This window comes from Belonocnema kinseyi, chromosome 1 (genome assembly GCF_010883055.1).
Source record: "Belonocnema kinseyi isolate 2016_QV_RU_SX_M_011 chromosome 1, B_treatae_v1, whole genome shotgun sequence".
In the NCBI taxonomy this organism is placed as follows: domain Eukaryota; kingdom Metazoa; phylum Arthropoda; class Insecta; order Hymenoptera; family Cynipidae; genus Belonocnema; species Belonocnema kinseyi.
Window position 1 is genome coordinate 95,713,258 of NC_046657.1, and position 17,838 is coordinate 95,731,095.

Here is a 17,838-nt window from a genome sequence, read left to right on the forward strand (position 1 = left end):
TAATATAATTACATTTATTTATAATACAGGCTACTTTTAAATTTATAAGGTGGCCCGATGTTAGCCTACCGTCTAGCTAACAACTAGTTTCTAAACCATACAGTGGCTTGATGTTAGCCCATATTATCTCTACCGACTACTTTCAAGACTACATTGGGTCTAACTCATAGTTCTATAAATAGTTCATTTTAAAGATTTCAAGCTATGCTAGTTTTTAGCGGAGCTGGTCTTCTTTATTTTATACTTTGAAACAAGCCCACTTTTGGTTTCGAATCAAGACTTTTTTTTCTGTGTACTAGTCAACCATATTTTCTTCTGCGCATTTGAGCACGCTTCGGGCGCACGTCTGTCGGATCTCGCGCTTCGCGCATGATAATGTATTAACCTCGCGCTTAGCGCTCGATCTTTATGTTTCTCCGACATTTGTGCATAGACCTTTTGTGAAAGCCCCTGAAGATTCAAAGAACACATTCTCATATCGCGTGCCTCGCTCCGCATTAGACTAACGTGTGTCCAAAACCTTTTCTTGTCATTATTATTTAAATATTTATTATTCCATTAATAATATTTTCTAATAATATTTATTTGCAGTAATTCATGGTAAAATCCATAAATAGTAGTGGTAGAAGGCAGTGGTAGAAAGTATTAACAACAAATTTGTATCTCTTTTATAAGTCAAAAATATTTGGTCTTATTTTTTTTTCGTAGATTGTGTCATTTGTCCAAAATTTTCATTTTTATTTTTGTTGCTGTTTTTACGAGTAAAACAAAAACTACGCGTCCTACCAAAAAGTAATTAATAGAAAATTTGTAGATCTTTTTTGATTGCATGATTTTCGTCAATTCATCGTCTTTCGTATCTTGTATAGTTTGACAGCAAAAAGGAATTTTTGATTCATTATTTTTTTGTGAGATCAAAATTTGAATTTTCGATGTTTCGAAAAAATTCGAAAAGTTTCTATCACAATCTTGTAGGTTGTTTAAAAATCCACGTTTTTATAATTTTATATTATGAATAACAGTACATATAATTTTAAAATCCTCTCAAAAATTTTGAAAATGCTCCAACTTTTGAAATTTGTATCTAAAATGGCTGGCTAACAAAATTGACATTCAGTTTAGTTCATTGAAAGAGTATAAATAAGGCTAATTAAATCGGTCATTTCTTTTAGAAATTATTGTGCTGACTAAAAATCTAAAGCCACATACATGAATGCATGCATACGCACATTCGCGAAAACATGTTTTTCGGGTTCAGAAGATCTCAAAACGTGGACATTTGACAAAAACAGGGTTGGGGGGGGGGAGGGGTACAAGTTTACACAATTCTAATACCTTCTCTGATAAGAATGTAAAAAAATTCTTTGAACGAAATATTACAATCAAAAATTCATTTCTTATCATTTACATTTTTATAATTGTTTATCATTTACACAAAATAAGATATAAAAACTGAAAATCCCTCTCTCTATTTTTAAAAATTTGGAAAATTATTTTCACTGTAAACTTCACTAACCCAAAACTAATGTTTTACGTAATTTAAAATGAAATTGTTTATATTATCAACAGCACTTATGGTAATAGCATTACTTTATAGTACTCACATTCATTTATAGTTTTCACAGTACTTCATACTATCCATAGTAATTTATAGCACACATACCATTCTATATCAGACGTAGTACTTATATCACTTGAAGTGCTTTATACTACGCATAGCACTCTGATATATTATTTATATTACTTTATAGTACTATGAATATACTTTAGGAGATTCCTTGTATATTTTCTGGTACTTGTAGTTATGTGAATATGATATGTATATGTATATATGTATATGTATATGTAGAATATGATATTTAATAGTACCATACATTATACCCAAGTACAGAACGATAATGATTCAACATAAACATTAATTTTCAGAGCGGTTCAACTACAGCCTTGCCATACCTAGCTAATTGGCTTCTGAGTTTCCCAGTCAGTTGGCTTTCAGATTTCGCCCTCCAAAAGGGCGTGAGTAGGGGAACATCCAGGAAAGTTTCCAACACAATTGCCCACTGGGGCCCAGGGTTGGCCCTTCTTTCACTTTGTTTTGTGCCAACAAACAATGGAAACCAAATTCTTCCTGTTATGATTCTCGTCATATCAGTTGGACTCAACGCTGGAGCCCTCTGTGGCTTTCAAATAAACCACATCGACCTGAGTCCAAATTACGCCGGAACAATGATGTCCATCACGAATTGTATCGCTTCCGTCGTCGCCATACTTGCCCCGCTAATAGTAGGAGAAATCGTTTATGATGAGGTACTGGTATTAAGTTAACAAAACCATTGAGTAAAATTTATTTAAATAAATCTAAACTAAACTAAAAAACTAAGTAGACTAAAATAATAGTTTTCTAGAAATTCAGTTTTGGCACTTTTTGAGTGGGTTTCGGGGGAATTTATTTCGAACAGGGGTAAAACTCGAAATGGGATTGGTTATCCTATAGTTGTTCCATAATTTTCTTGTCAGCCAGCCATTGTAAAGTTTGCCAAATCCGGTTGTTTTTACAAATATAATTTTTAATTTTTGTTTTACGTTTTTAGGAAGATCAACACCTTTGGCATATCGTTTTCTACATTTCTGCCTTCATTTATTTTGTGGGTAATTTAGTTTTCATCATTTTTGGTAAAGCCGAAATCCAATGGTGGAATGATCCTAAAGAGGTCAAGGCGAGAAAAGAGAGAAAACTTCATGGCAATCATGAAATGGGAAGTCAGAAGCATATTTAATATAAATTGCTAATTATAAAATTTACGAATAGAGGCTCGAAGTTGTGAGGTATACTTGCATTGAAGCAATGCAATCTGTTAACAGTATTGATAATAATTCATCTAGTTGTACACTATAATATTTATAGTACAATTAATATTTAGTATGCTATTTGAGTAGTTGAAGGTTGTTGTTATCAACTATCGATTCATGTAAATATTTTGAATGTATATACAATTTTTAATATATAATGATTAATTTTCAGTATGTAATACCATTTTTATAATAAAAAATGTAAAATTCTATCAATAATTAAGTTTTACCTTTAATATATTTTTTAATGATACATTTACCTCATTCCGGGACTGTTTATGCAGAAAATATAAAATAAAGTTCAAAATTTATTTTTTATTATTATCATAAGATGTAGACCTCATTTTGTTAGTATTTTTTAAGCGAACGACTTTTGTCGATTAATTTTTTGTTCGTATCTTGTGTTGTTTTCCGAAAATTCAATATATTCATTTTATTTTTTACGATTAAAACTACGCGTCTTATCAGACAATGATTAACAGAAATTTTCATCTATTTTTGTTCGTATCTTGTGTTGTTTACCCCAAAATTTAATTTTTTTTATTTTTTACGATTAAAACGAAAACTACGCGTCCTGCAAAAAAAACGAAGAACAACAGATTTGTAGACATTTTTAAGGTAAGAATTTGTTATCCAATCATTTTTTGTATCTTTCATGGGGCCTGTGGCGTCTGTTGCACCTTGCTCATATAAAACTGTCATTTGGTGATTGTGATTTTTTTTTAAAGTCCCTTCGGCTTTGAGGGGTTTAAAACGACTCAGTTGCTTGTTTGTTAGTAAGAAAAAAAACTTTCTAACGGGCAAAACAACAAATAGTATATGACATTTGCGCCTGTAAAATGTAATGGTGAGTTGCTTGTTTGTTAGTAAGAAACAAAACTTCCTTACCGATCAAACAACGAATATTATATTACATGTATTTTAGAAAAATTACCATTATATTTCCATTAGCCATTATATTAGTAATGTATTAGTGGATTCGTTAGTGTCAGTCGATGTTTCGAAACTCTATTTTCCGCCTGCGTATTCTTCATATTTCGCGAGTTTGCACCCTGGAGAGTTAACCTACAGGGATCCGACAATCACATTAGAGAGCCTTATAGATATCCAACATTCATTCTGACGAGCCTGTTTATAGAGTTCCAGCATTTTTACTGGAAATCCCGTTAATAGGGTTCCAACATTCATCGTTCAGAGCCTGTTTATAGGATTCCAACATGCATCCTGAAGAGTCCGTTTATAGGTATCCAAACATTCATTATGGAGAGTCCGTTTATAGGGATTAAAAACTCATACTAGAGAGCCAATTTATAGGGATTTATCTTTTTTTACACATGCTAGTACCAATGCCAACGACTAAGGCCAATGATTAAAAATATTAGTTTTATTTACATTAAACGACAAGATACAAATAAAACTTCAAACACGCATACGTACATAGATATACAAAGATTCAAAGACTAAAATTAAAATTGTGATTATCACACTCATTTTCCGTGTACGCGGGATAACCACCGAAGGCGATTTTAGCCGCTATCACTGTTTTCGCCCAGAAAATTCAGGACGTTGAAACACATTTTCTGAGAATACTGCCTCCTGAATTAGATGTAGCAAATTTCGACCTCCCAGCTCTTTCAATATTTGTAGGCACCACGTATGAAAGTTCCCAGTGGAGATCACGACCGGGTGGAAGGTGATCTTGTTTTCCTTCCACACGCTCACGATCTCTTGTTTCAGTTCCGAATATTTCTATATCTTCTTAGTGTATCAGAGCCTAATTTTATTGTTGAGGGGAATGCTTGTGTCTATGATTTTCATGTATTGAGCACGTTTATCTATCCAGATGTACTGTCCCAGTAAAGGAGATGGTGTTCATTCTCTAGTATAGTACTTAAACTGAGCTGTATTAGTAGTAAGGATTAAATCTCTCTAGTAAATCAATGTTCAAGGTAATTTGTTAGTGAATAACCATAACACATCTTTATTTTTTCGCGTGTGTTCTTGCGAGAAAAGCATCGTACAGCTCGATGTTCTCATTGGGATCCCCACAAAGGCGTCATCTGCCTATATAACTGGCGCCATACTGAGGATGTGTTTTTGGTTTTTCCTCGCCTTGGTTACTCTGTTCTGGATGGCTACGGCAAATCCTTCTGTCTCCGGAAAGAATTCTGTATCTGGATCTAATATTTCGACGTGTTGCTCGTGCAGCTGCTTACCTCGCCATTAAGCAGCTAGCTGTAAAGCGTTGAGATGTCCGATGTTCTGGAAATCAAAAGCTGACAGTTTTAAGGGTGGTTGCAAGCCAATTCTACAGATGTAATCGTAGATTCAGATGTCGTGTCGTTCAGTCATGTCGTGTCCAGTTGACTTGAAGTATGAGTACCTCAGAAGCTCGACCAATACCTGGCCATTTTTTCGGCCCTAGGTGGTTCGCAATAATTTTGAATCTTGTTTCTTTCATCGGCAAGTTCGCGATAGAAACGTTTTTCGTCTGTCAAAAATGTCCTATTGTCATTTCTTCTCGCGATCCGTTCTCTTAAACCATCGCAGTCACGCTGACGGGACCATGAAACTCTGTTTAAAATACTAAATCACCCCTTCGAGGTTCGTAGATGTTCTGGAACTAATGTTATGTGGGCGTAGGATCTCCTCCACGTGGTCTTTTTACTAATGTTACCTTAAAGTATAAACTTACATAGAGGATCTGATATGTTTATTCGCACATAGTTTTCAGCAGCCTGGCTTCTGATTCTTATGCTTAACACTTTGGTACACATGACCGCAGCGTGGTATGCAAGAGTTTGCACCTGCAGCAAGCCCATATGCTGCTTCAAGAACAGAGGCAGTATCGCGGTGATCAAGCCGCCGACTAAGCGGAGAAGGTCCTTGTCGACTCTAAATTTCGGCAGATCGATTCTCATTGATGGTTTTTGATCTGTGAACTCTAAGATGGTGCCAGTGAATCACACCATAAGACTCAAGTTTTCCTCCTGGAGCTCTTCAATGAGTTCAGCAGGACCACGGACAGGCTCCGACGGCTGCAAACCTGACGACTGTCGACCACAAGACAGTCGTCCTGCTACATTTCTCAGATCAGGTCCCCGCTTGCCTATAGCGTTTCCTGTCACGGGTACATGAACCTCTTCTTCAACCAAATCTTCGGGATGCGCTACATTTTCGGCTTATTGTTGTTGCACCTGTTTTTCGATCCTAATTGGTTCAACCTTGGATATAAGGTGACGCCGCCTAATGGATCTTAATTGATCAGCAAAAAGTACTTTCGTCACTCTATGGACCAGCCGGGGATGCAGAGCAACGAAGAGACGACGTTGTTCGCCCCTGCCGTGTCTGCTCCGAGCCATTGCCTCCAAGTGACATCTGATCACGTGTCCATTCATTTCGGGCATATGCTTGATCCTCTGTTTGGCCTGCGAATCCTGGATTTGCTGGCGGAATGCATTTTTAACCTCTGATCTTACTTTGGTTTATGTCTATTGTAGGGAAGAGGTTCCCGTCTATTATCTGATGCCTTCGTTGTTTCAGTTCGTCTTGAGTTACTGTCCTTATTTCCGGGAAATTCACTTCAAAGTTTTTTTGAAAGACCATTCCGTCAGGAGAAGTTATGATAGCTGAAGATCCCTATAGGGGTAGAACATTCAAGCTGGAGAGTCCATTTATAGGGATCCATCTTTTCTACAAACGTTATTTCCACATGGTCATCAATACTGCCTCCAAGTTCTTCCAAGATTTGTACGCAGCTCGCATAAAAGTTCCCACTAGAGAAGATCTAGGCCGGTTGGATGGTGATTGGTGACCTGTTTCGCCCTCAACACAGTCAGGATTTCCTGCTTTAGCTGCAAATATTTCTGGAACATCTCTGTATATCTGAGCCTAATGTTATTATTAAGTGGATTGCTTCTGTCTAATATTCTCACGTGTTGAGCACGTTCATCTACCCAGAGAACATCTGGACGATTGTGTTTAAAAGCTCATTGAGAATAGACAAAAGGAGTCAAAAGTAGTGTAACCGAAAATGAGCAAATTTTTGTCGTATGGGCATGGTTACAATACTTCCCGTTTCCGGGTATGGAGCTAATGTGGCTCGCGGATGAAGTGGCCGCTGCCTATATTTACATCGTTGACATTGACACAGTTTGCATTGCATATTAAGGATTGTGATATTTGATTTAAATAGATCAATTATTATTTATATAAAAAAATATTTCAAGAATTTGGTTAATCGCGAAACATTTAATCGTTGTGATCCTGCAATAGACGAGGTAAGTTACATTATATGTGATATGAAACATAAGTATATAACCTAGTAAATCTTGTATGCTTACGCATCACAGAACTGGTACCAAACTTTCACTTAAATGTAGCAAGCTTCCGTTTCCGGTATCCATCGCGAAAGAACTCTTTTTGTCAAGTGGTGTATTTTTGGCTTTGGTAAAGGGAATAAGGTTGAGTGAAGGCAAATGTGTGAAGGGTGAAAGTGAGAAGTTTGCAGTGAAAATTTGGAGCGTGTGAAGTTTGTGAAGTAAGGAGTAGGAAAATAGTTGCTTGTTCAGGGGGGTAAGAGGTAGGTGACAAAGGCGGAAAACGTCACGGAGCTTTGTGAAAGGTAGAATACCGACGACGCGAAGTCCACAAACTGGAGCCGGAGGGCAACAGTTACTGGACGGTCACATAGAGCAGAAAACCGTAGTTGCAGCAACAGCTGACGTTGCTGAAAGAATACGCAGTGGGGGGAAGGGTGACGTTGATCGCAGTGACAGCAGCGTTGATGAAAGTGTCGAGAAGTCGACCAGGGAGGGGAGGGTAGTGGACTCAAGTACGAGCAAGCAACGCGGAAGACCCTCAAATTTACAGCACCTCAACAAGCTAAGCAACGCGGGTTCGAACAGAAGTCTCGACGAATGTAAGAAAAGGCAAGCGCGACCAGCAGTGAAGTTGGAAGAATGGGAAGGCAACCTAGAAATTAGGAATGGGCATATGGGGAAAAACAGAGCACGAGGAAATAGTAAAAGGGAATGAAAAGAACGTCGAAAGTGAAAATGAAAGATTGAAGAAAAGACTCAGTGTGATTGAAAGAAGATTAGAAGGGGAAGAAAGGGCAAAGAGGAAAAATAACTTAGTAATTAAGGGATTAAAAGTGGAGAGTGAAACGGTAATAGTGGAAATAAAAAATCTTTTGCAAGACATTATAGTACAGATAAGGTTAGAAGTAGTCAAGAGAATAGGAGGGACGAAGGAAGGAAAAGAAGGAAAGTTCCTAGTAAAAGTAGCGAGCGAGGAAGAGAAAAAGAAAATTATGGAGGGAAAAAATTGTTTTTAGGAAGAAGGGAAAGAATTGAAGAAGATCTGACACGGAGGGAGAGGAAAAAGAGATGGCAAATAGAGCAGAGGGCTTGACCAGAGAGGAAAAAGGGCCATATGGTGTGGATAGGGAGAGACAGGTTATGGATAAATGGGGAGGAATGGTGCTGGGACGAAAAATTAGAAGAATTAAGGAAAAAAAGGAAAAAATCTTGAGAAAGGTGGGGGGAAGGAAGACAAAAAAAAGAGAGAAGAAATAAATCAGAGGGGTTTCTAAACGGCAAGGGGGAAACAAAGTGATGAGGAAAAAAGAGGGAAGGGAAGAGAGAAAAGTGAAAATAGCTTTTTGGAATGTGTCAGGTTTGCGAACTAGAATAAAGGGTTTTAGGAGGAGTTACAAAAGTAGGATGTGATTATGATAAGCGGAACTTGGGCAGATGAGAAGGACTGGAAGGGGATAAAAAAGCTGTTACCGAAAGGTTATTTGTGGACAATACAAGAAGCAAGAAAAGAACACATTAAAGGGAGAGGGATGTTCGGCAAGGTGTCAGGGGTGAAAAAAGAATTAGCAGTAAAAGGGAGAAAAATGGGGACATGGACGAAAAGGATGGAACAATGGTAAGAAGTATTATAATTGGGAAAGTATAAATAGCGGTGGTTTCTGTGTACAGAAGAAGAGGGGAAGAGGAAGGTTGGAGAGTAATAAGGAGGTGGATAGAGGAAAAGAATGAAGAATTGGTTTTAATAGGAGGGGACTTAAATGCATAGACTGGCGAACAAGGGGAGGGTTATGGGATGAAGAGAAGGAGGCATATGTAAGGATCTCCAAGCATAGAGAGACGGACAGGGAGAGGAGGAAGTTACTAGACATGATAGGAGAAACGGGATGGTTTATATGTAATGGCAATACGAAAGGAGATGAGAAAGGGGAGATGACATTTACAGGAAAAGGAGCAACAGTAATAGACTACATCTTGGCTGAAGAAAGAAAGCGGCATATGATAGGGAGTATGAAGGTAAGGAATGAGATAGGGTCCGAGCACTTCCCGGTCATAGCTATACTAAATAGAGGCATCAGTAAGCACGGCAGATGGAAAAAGGAAAAAGGGTGCGAAAGAAACACGAAAATGGGAGTCTGGGGGGGGGGGGTAGATAAATTAAAAGAGTTTAAACAAAAGATGGAAAAGGAGAAGGTTAGGTATGAAAAAGAGGATAGAATAGACTCGTTATTCGAAAGGTTGAAGGGGTCGATTGAGAAGGTAAAGGATGCGCTGGATACTAATGAAGAAAGAGTAGGGGGAAAGAGAGGCTGGTGGGGCAAGGAATGCTGCGAGAGTAAAGAGAGAATGAAGGAGTGTGTAAGAAAATGGAGAAAAAGGGGAAATTGAGAAAGAGGAGTATAACAGGAGGAAAAAAGGACATGAGAAAATGCTGGAAAGAAAAAGACAATTGGGAAAGGAAGAATATAAAGCAGAAGTAGAAAAAACGACCAAAGAAGGTAGGGTGTGGGATGTGATAAATAGGGATAGAGGGGAAAGGAGGAGTGTTAACATCGAAATAGAAATGGAGGATAGGACGGATTATTTCAAGGGTTTATTAGGGGAGACAAAATAATATCAAAGGGGAAGTGTGTAGGAAAGTCCAAGGAGAAATAGAGGAAGGGAATGAGATAACAAGAGAAGAAGTGGATGAGGAAATAAATAGGCTAAAAAGAAACAAGGCGACGGGAGAAGATGGGATGGAGAACGAAGCGATGAAGTTTGGAGGAGAAGGGATTAGGGATGGATGTGGAAGATCTGCAACAAGGTATGGAAAGGGGAAGGTTGGCCGGAAGAGTGGACGACGGGACTGGTAGTACCGCTTGTCAAGAAAGGGGAAGGAAAGAAAGCAGAGGAATACAGAGGGATCACTCTCATGTCAGTCGGCTATAAAATATATGCAGAAATCTTAAGAAATAGGTTGGAGAGTATCCCACATAATCAGACGGGATTTAGAAAAGGAATGGGAACTATGGAAAACATCTACGTACTTAACTATTTAGTTAACAGAAATTTCTGGAGAAAGAAAGGGAGACTAGTCGCTTTGTTCGTAGATTTCAAAGCAGCGTTTGACTAAGTGAATAGAAAAGTACTATGGCAGGCAATGAAAGAGAGGGATGTAGAGGAAAAGTTGGTGGAGAGGATAAAAGAGATTTTTACTGAAACTAGGATTAGGGTGAAAATAGGAAAGAAAAAGGGCAGGTTTTCTGAACAGGCAGAGGTCTAAGGCAAGGATGCCGGTTGAGTCCATTACTATTTAATATCCTGCTGGCAGATTTAGAGGAGAAGCTAAAGGAGAAACGGAAAGGAGGAACGGTTTTGGCCAATAGCAAACTATACTCTTTAGCATGCGCGGACGATGTAGTTCTGTTAGCAGATGATGAGAAGGAGATGAACCTAATGATGAGAATCTTCGAAGAGTATGTGGGAGCAAAAGATCTGTTGGTGAACGTAGATACGACAAGGGTGATGTGCTTCAGACATAGAAAGAGCAAAATAAATTACGTTTGGAAGATGAACGGACAAAAAGTGGTAATTGTGGAGGAGTTCTGTTACCTAGCTTTTTGGTTTGAGGCAAAAGGGGGAAACGACCTGCAGGTGAGGAAAAGAACTGAGTGTGCGAGTAAAGTAATGGGCCAAGTATGGGGTATAGGAAAGAGAAGGTTCAAGAACGATTGGAGAATGAGGGTCTGGTTGTTTGATGCGTTGGTTTGGGCGGTATTGTGTTATGGTTTGGAGATCTGGGGATGGAAGGAACATAGGAAAGTAGAGAGCATGCATGAGCGATTTTTTAGGTGGGTAATGGGGGTTAGCTGGAGTTGCCCAGGATACATGTTAAGAGAAGAGTTAAGAAGAGAAAATATGGTTACTAGAAAATTTAAAAGAGTCTGGAGGTTTGAAGAGAAGCTAAAAAAGGGAGAGGGAAGCAGAATAGCACAAGCATGTTTAGGCGAAATTCGGAACAATGAAGCGAGAGGCAATTTGGGAAATTCAAAGTGGTAGAAAGAAAGGAGAAAAATGAAAAGGGTTTATAATATACGAGAAGGGGTTTTATAGTGTCAGGACATAGAGTTAGAGCTATTAGTTAAACAAGAAGAAGAGAGATGGACAAAGATAATAGATTCGAGGTACAATAGATGGTATATGATGGTCAAAGGGTTGACGGAACCAGAATATCTGCAAAAAATAAAAAAAGAAGAAAAAAAGAGTAGGGTTGTACGGTTTAGAATGGGGGAAGGCGTGAGAGTATGCAGATATTGAATGGATGAAGAGAATTTATGTGGAGTATGTGGATACGAAATGGAGTCATGGGCACATGTATCAGAGAGATGTACAGGAGAGGAAGAGGGACAGTTGAGTGTTGATGAGTGTGTAAGATCGATCTTGGATGGTAGTGGATAGGGAGTGATGTGGATGAATAAATTGGAAGAAGTAAGGGGAAGCAAGGGAGTAGGGCAGAGCCAAACGGGTAATTCTGAAAAAGGACAGTAAAAAGCGAAAATTCTTTCCAATATCGTAGAAAATGTATTTTTATAGTAAAAGGAAACGGAAGCCCTAAAAGCTTGCTCATTTTAAGAATTGATGTTACGACTACGTAACTACGTAACTACGTAACGTTGATACTACGACTACTATGTTACTATTACGATGTTCATCCTACGTAATGCATCGCGCAAAGAAATAAATTCAACGATTTACGAATGTAAATGTACTAGCTGGTCAGTCAGAATAGTCCTGTCCCAGTAAAGGAGATGGTGTTCGTTTTCTAGTACTGTAACTGGCCTGTATTAGTAAGATCTCTCTAGTAAACCAATGTTCAGGGCAATTTGTTGGTTAATGAGCACAGCAACAGTGTTATATCTGCGCGTGTATTCCTACGAGGCAAATATCATACAGTCATGAATGATGTGCTCGACGTTTTCATTGGGATATCCAAAGATATTAGGTCCTAGATACGGCATGAGATTAGTTGCACCACATACCGGTAGTTACCGCGGCGGGCAAGTTTGTGGTCCTGCATATATATATTGCTTTTAGTTCGGCCACATACTTGTAGATGCGCGACATGTATCGATTGGTTCCGCCACATGTTTGTAGAGGCGCGACAGGCAGCTATATATTTGGTCGCGCCAAATTATAGTGCATTTGAAATCCAAAATGGTAATAATCTAATTTTACTTTATAAGTGAATGGAAAAATAATTTTAATTGAGTAGAAAAGGTCTTGAAGGAATTTGAAAACTCTAAAGACTTTTTTTTCAAATCAAAATTATGCCTAAAATGTAGCAAAGATGTTAGTATAAAATAGTAATAACAAATTTGAATTAAGAACTTTATTTTTTATTTAAGTTATAATTTTTTTGGAAGTTAGTCGAAAAGTGAATTTGAAGATACAGTTAAGTTTTATTTAAATTTAAATAAACTAAAAAAGCTGTCTGGTTAAATCAACCAGAATTGTGGTTCAATATGTCCTTACTAATTTTTTTTGGTTGAAGAAATAAAAATTGTGAAAAGAAATTTCCTTATAAAAATTTATAAAAAAATTTTTTTCCTAAATTTCCTTATAGACCTAGACAAATGTCATCTGAAATGTTGTATTTTTCAAATATTAGTGAATTAAGTGGTATATGAGTTTTTTAACAGCTGTAAAGTGTAAGAAGCATTTTCGAAAATCAAAGGAAATTACGGCTTGCTTCTATGTACAGTTTAGCTAAGGCCATGTTATAAATATGAACAATTTTTTTTATAAATTGAAATAAGAAGTAACTCAATCTTACAAAAAAAGTTTGCCTAATTTTTTGTTATTATCATTTAATACTAAAACTTGACATAAAAATTGCCATTATTTTCGTCTTTTTGTTGTTTTAATACATGAGATAATTACATTTTGTAAACCGCAACCATGAAAAATAATATAAACCAATGCTATAAATTCACAGAACTATTATGTACTTCAATAGTCTATATTTTTTAAAAGAATTTGACGCTGTTTTTATTTTATTTTATTTTTAAGAAATATATAAGTTTCCTTAGTTTTTTATTTAGTTTCCTTTAACTATTTCCTTTATTTCTTTATTTTGTATTTATTGAGAAAAATAAGTTGAAACTTTAAAATGTTCTCCACCGGTCATGTATAGAAAACTATACTTTCCAGCTGGTCGATTAAGCTTTTGTTTGCATTTACTTGTTTAACTGTTTGCATATTTAATTCCATTTGTAAATAAATTTATTTTCTAATAATTTAAATATTGGATTAACTTTCAGTTTCTTTTATAAAATGTTAAAGGCTTATGCATTATAAATTAATTACCTCATTAAAAAGAAGGTTTTTAAAGAAAGATAACAACAATCATGCAAAAAACCCCACTTTTTTATTTGATAAAGATATTAACAATCTTTATTTCTTGCATAATTAAAAAGAATTTAGGAAGGAATTTCATATTTGAATAAAATTATGAATCGAACCAAAAAATACATGATCTGGCACTTTTTTGTCAGACTTATTTTTTCAAAAGTTGTATACTCCTTTTCAAAGATCTTGATTGAAAACCGAAGTTTAATTCCGCTCGATTGTATTATTCACAACTTTCTTCTAACTGCAATTCATAACACAGTAGACAATTAGACATAATGCAAAAATTACAATGAACATGACAAGTCAAAACTGTCATCTAGGTACTTGAAGTTAAAGTGAATATTTATTTCTGACAATATTAAAACTTCCATTTTAATATTGAGTTTATTAAATTAAAAAGGAAGATATATTAAAATTATTTACGCCTAGCGTTTTATTGCTTAAAGCTTCTTGTTCTTCAAAAATCAATATATTCCAATCAAGATTTTTTTCTTACTTCTTAAATCTTGTAAACAAAAACAAATGTTTTCATGTAATAAATAAGTGACGAAATTTTGTTATTAAATAATTTTTTTCAGTGTGATAAGCTGTGATTATTTCTGCCGCCTTGGAGAAAAAAGTTACTCCCTAAAGGTTGACGTAAGGGTCATTTTCGCGTTGCAGCGTATACGTAAAGAAGACTCACGTCAAAACGAAGATAGTGAGTTTCTTCACGCAAACAGCAGATTTGGCTTAACCCATTTTTCCCTCTCGACGGATTGTTCACCTTGGCATTGAAATTCAGTTTGGTTTTTAATATAAGGGTTTAATATCGTAAAATTGACAACTGTAAGCCTTCTAACTTGATTAGGCTTAAATTAATGGCCTCCAAAATCTGATAATACCCAAATACAAACATTTAGAATTCTGCATTTCAATTTTCAATTCAAAACTTTCAAAATTAAATAATTTAAATTTATCAGATTATACTTAAGGCATATTCAAAATTTAAAAAATATTAATGCTTGTATTTTTACATTCTCATCATTTATGATTGAGAAAGTATTAGAATTATCGGAAATTTGACATCATACTTTTTCAACGGATCTCCATGTTTCGAGACCCCCTGAATCCGAAAATCAGGTTTTCACGATAGTGTCTGTCTGTTTGTCCGTCCGGCCGGCCGTCCTTAAACACGATAACTCTCGAAAAAATGAACGAATCAAATTCATCTTCGGCACACTTTTTTTAGGTCCTAAATGAAAGGACGAGTTCGTTAGGTCTGATATTTATTTGCTTAATTAAACTTTTTGACTGAAAATCCCATTTTATTTCTGGTTAACAGGAAGAAGGTATTATGTTTTATTATTTACAATCGAAAATTACTGCTAAACTTATTTTGAATTTGTGAAAAACGGAATTATCTGATTTTTCTTGTGATTGATTAACATGAATGTATATGAAATTTAATACAGTCGCTCTTATTGGCGATTTTATATGCTTGATATATTAATTTTAATTAACATGGGTATATTATATTTAATATTATTTTTAACAGTGTATATTATTTTTAAAAGTTTTTAACGCTGAAAGAAAAATTATCGCGATTACTCCGTGAGTTTCTAATGCAAATTTCAATGTAGAATCCGAATTATTCAACAATTTGAAAGTTGATCTTGCAGTGCTTTTGGGTTTTTTATGAAGGAACCGAAGGGGGACTCAGTGGGGTCTTAAAAGGTACATTGTGGAGGCTCCTTTCGGTTCCTTCGGTCCGCCAGGATTACTCTTAAAGCAAAGATCCCCTGGACATGGGGCCTCTACCTCAGTACGTAACCAGCCTATTCTGAGAGGACCGACAGTTTAAGGTAGATTCCGAACCTATAAACCCCCCGTAGAAGTACACTGAAAATTTTTTAGGCGAGCTGCTCGCCCAAGTGGTAGAGCTGGAACACCAAATGCGTCGCACGCTGCTCGCATGAAACTTGTTACACATCCTCTCTCATATTGGGCACGCTGTGTTTGCCACATTGGAACCGCTGTGGTCCCAACAGTATTGGTACAGTAACCAATACTGGTACCCTTATTATTACCCAATATTGGTTTTGGTACCCTTTAGGCGGGAGCATAGAATCCTCACACCGAGTTTCGTACGGAGTTATACAATTATAGTTTATACGCTTCGGGCAATTTCATTCTCTTTTGTGGGCTGCTGCGTTCCCAACATACGGGAAAGAATTCGCTCGCACATTTGGTACTCTGTCCGCTGCACCAACCGTCGTGGTGGCGCTGCGTTGCTACTAAGAAGACAGCTGCTTCCCCAAATTTGTTTCAGTGTACATAACAAAATTTCCATTGGAATCGGCTCAAGGATCCAAGCCCAGTCCTCCTGCATCGAAGTTTGACACGCCATCGTTCGAGCCACCGAGGCTTTATCTTTATATGTTATTATTATCGTTTTATTATAGTATGTCATTATATTATGTATTACTCTGAAAAATCAGAACTTCAAGATTTTATGCAACTTGTAACCAACGGGTGACTGCAACCCGTCATACAGTGTTTATAGCTGACGCGTTGCATTTCACCAGGGTAGCCAGATGTCTGGGTAGGAAAAGAAGGACCTCCCACTCCTCACCACCTTCCACCATTAAATTATTTCCCGCCACTAGCCCAATTTGGCGCTGTATTTGAAAATTGAAAGATATTATCCTGTGATTATAACTTGTGAATAATAAATATAGAAAATGAAACTCACGGCGACAGATTAATATTTATTAGACTAAGAAAGTGAAAATAAAACTTTAAAAATTTAATTAAACATAACCTTGCAATGGTACTCCCACTGCAGTTTCAACAAGCAACGTTATTCCCCTCGAGCAGAGGCCACACTGGTAGAAATTGTGAACAAAATTGAGGTCCGCGCAATAAAAAATGCAAATATCGCGAAAATCTTGAAAAAGAAGGACATCAGACAAAAAAGGACAGAAGGACGGAAATAAAAAAAGGACACGTCCTTCCAAAGATTTTGTCTAATGTACGAACTTTTCTACATTAAGTTCAACTCTACAATACAAAATGTATGTATTATATTTATTTCTGTACCTCGACCTGTGACTGCATATTTAGACATTGAAAAATAATGTACAAGTTTTATTTTTCATGGTTATTTAATATTTGTTCTTTATTTTGCACTTTCTAATTCTCAGATACCTTAAAAAATGTGTTATTTCAATAAATTTATATTACTATAATTCATAATAAATATTGATATTAAAACGGATGTGTTTTGATTAATTTGCGGCTTGCAAGTTTGAGCGTACCTAGGCGCACGTGTATTGAATCTGCTTTGCATTTCTTCTTTGCATCGTGACACTCGCGCTACTCCCTCGATTTTTAATAGATATTTGTAAATTTATATTTTCTGAACTACTTTAAAATAAATCAAAAACTACAATCCTTTTTTAGAAATTTTTCGCTAAATCGCGTTTTTATGCTGAAAATAGGATTTTTATTTTCATATTATTTTTTATATATAACACAAAATATCCTACAAGTCTTTTTTGAGTTTTTTACGAATCTGGAGTCTGATCGCGTAATATTGGAATTTTCGATTTTCTGCATACTACTTTCAATCAATAAAAACAAAATGATAAGTCTTATTGAAAAATCGTTGAAAGAATTTTTGTAGAATTTTTCAAAGGCTATAATTTCTCTTACATACTTTTTTTCACATTAAGCGTCATTTGGTTCGAAAATGGAATGCTGTGGTATCAAATTTCGGACAATTCCAATACATTCTTGATCATAAATGAAGAGAATGTAATAAATTATAACAAATTCGTACCTCTTTTTTGTTTGGCCAACTTTCGTCTATCAGTTTGTTTTTGTGCCTTCTTTCGTTTTTCCACAAATTTTTTATTTTAATTTTAATTTTTAGGATTAGAACCAAAACCAGGATTCCTATGAAAAAGTGATTGATAACAAATTGGTAGGCGTGACTCACTCGGCAGGGGAAAGGAGTAGTGTGTGGAAGGGATAGAGATTTTTCAGATTGATCCAAAATTCTCGTGTTATTTAAGTAAATAACACGTTCGTTCCGCAACACTGCTCCGACCCAGGTTTCGGATCAATCTCTCTAGCAATCACCCCAAGCGAAGAACCTCACGAAGTCGTTATGTAAGGTTCCCCACTTGGATCCATTAGTAGCCAAGGTCTTTGTTTCAGGCGTCATTCACTCTACTGACACTCTTTTTATTAACTATTTGCCGCCATACTTTCCTGTCCTGGCATACTTCTC

The 17,838-nt window shown here is 36.3% G+C and overlaps 1 protein-coding gene across 1 annotated transcript in view; it reads left to right on the forward strand.

Moving 5' to 3' along the window:
* LOC117173300 (putative inorganic phosphate cotransporter) overlaps window positions 1–3,011 on the forward strand; it is a 48,431-nt gene extending 45,420 nt beyond the window's left edge. The window contains exons 6-7 of the mRNA XM_033361788.1: window positions 1,927–2,307; window positions 2,592–3,011. Of these exons, the coding sequence (XP_033217679.1) occupies window positions 1,927–2,307; window positions 2,592–2,777 (567 nt within the window). The 3' untranslated portion in view covers window positions 2,778–3,011. The remainder of the gene's footprint in view (window positions 1–1,926; window positions 2,308–2,591) is intronic.
* Window positions 3,012–17,838: the final 14,827 nt, after the last annotated feature.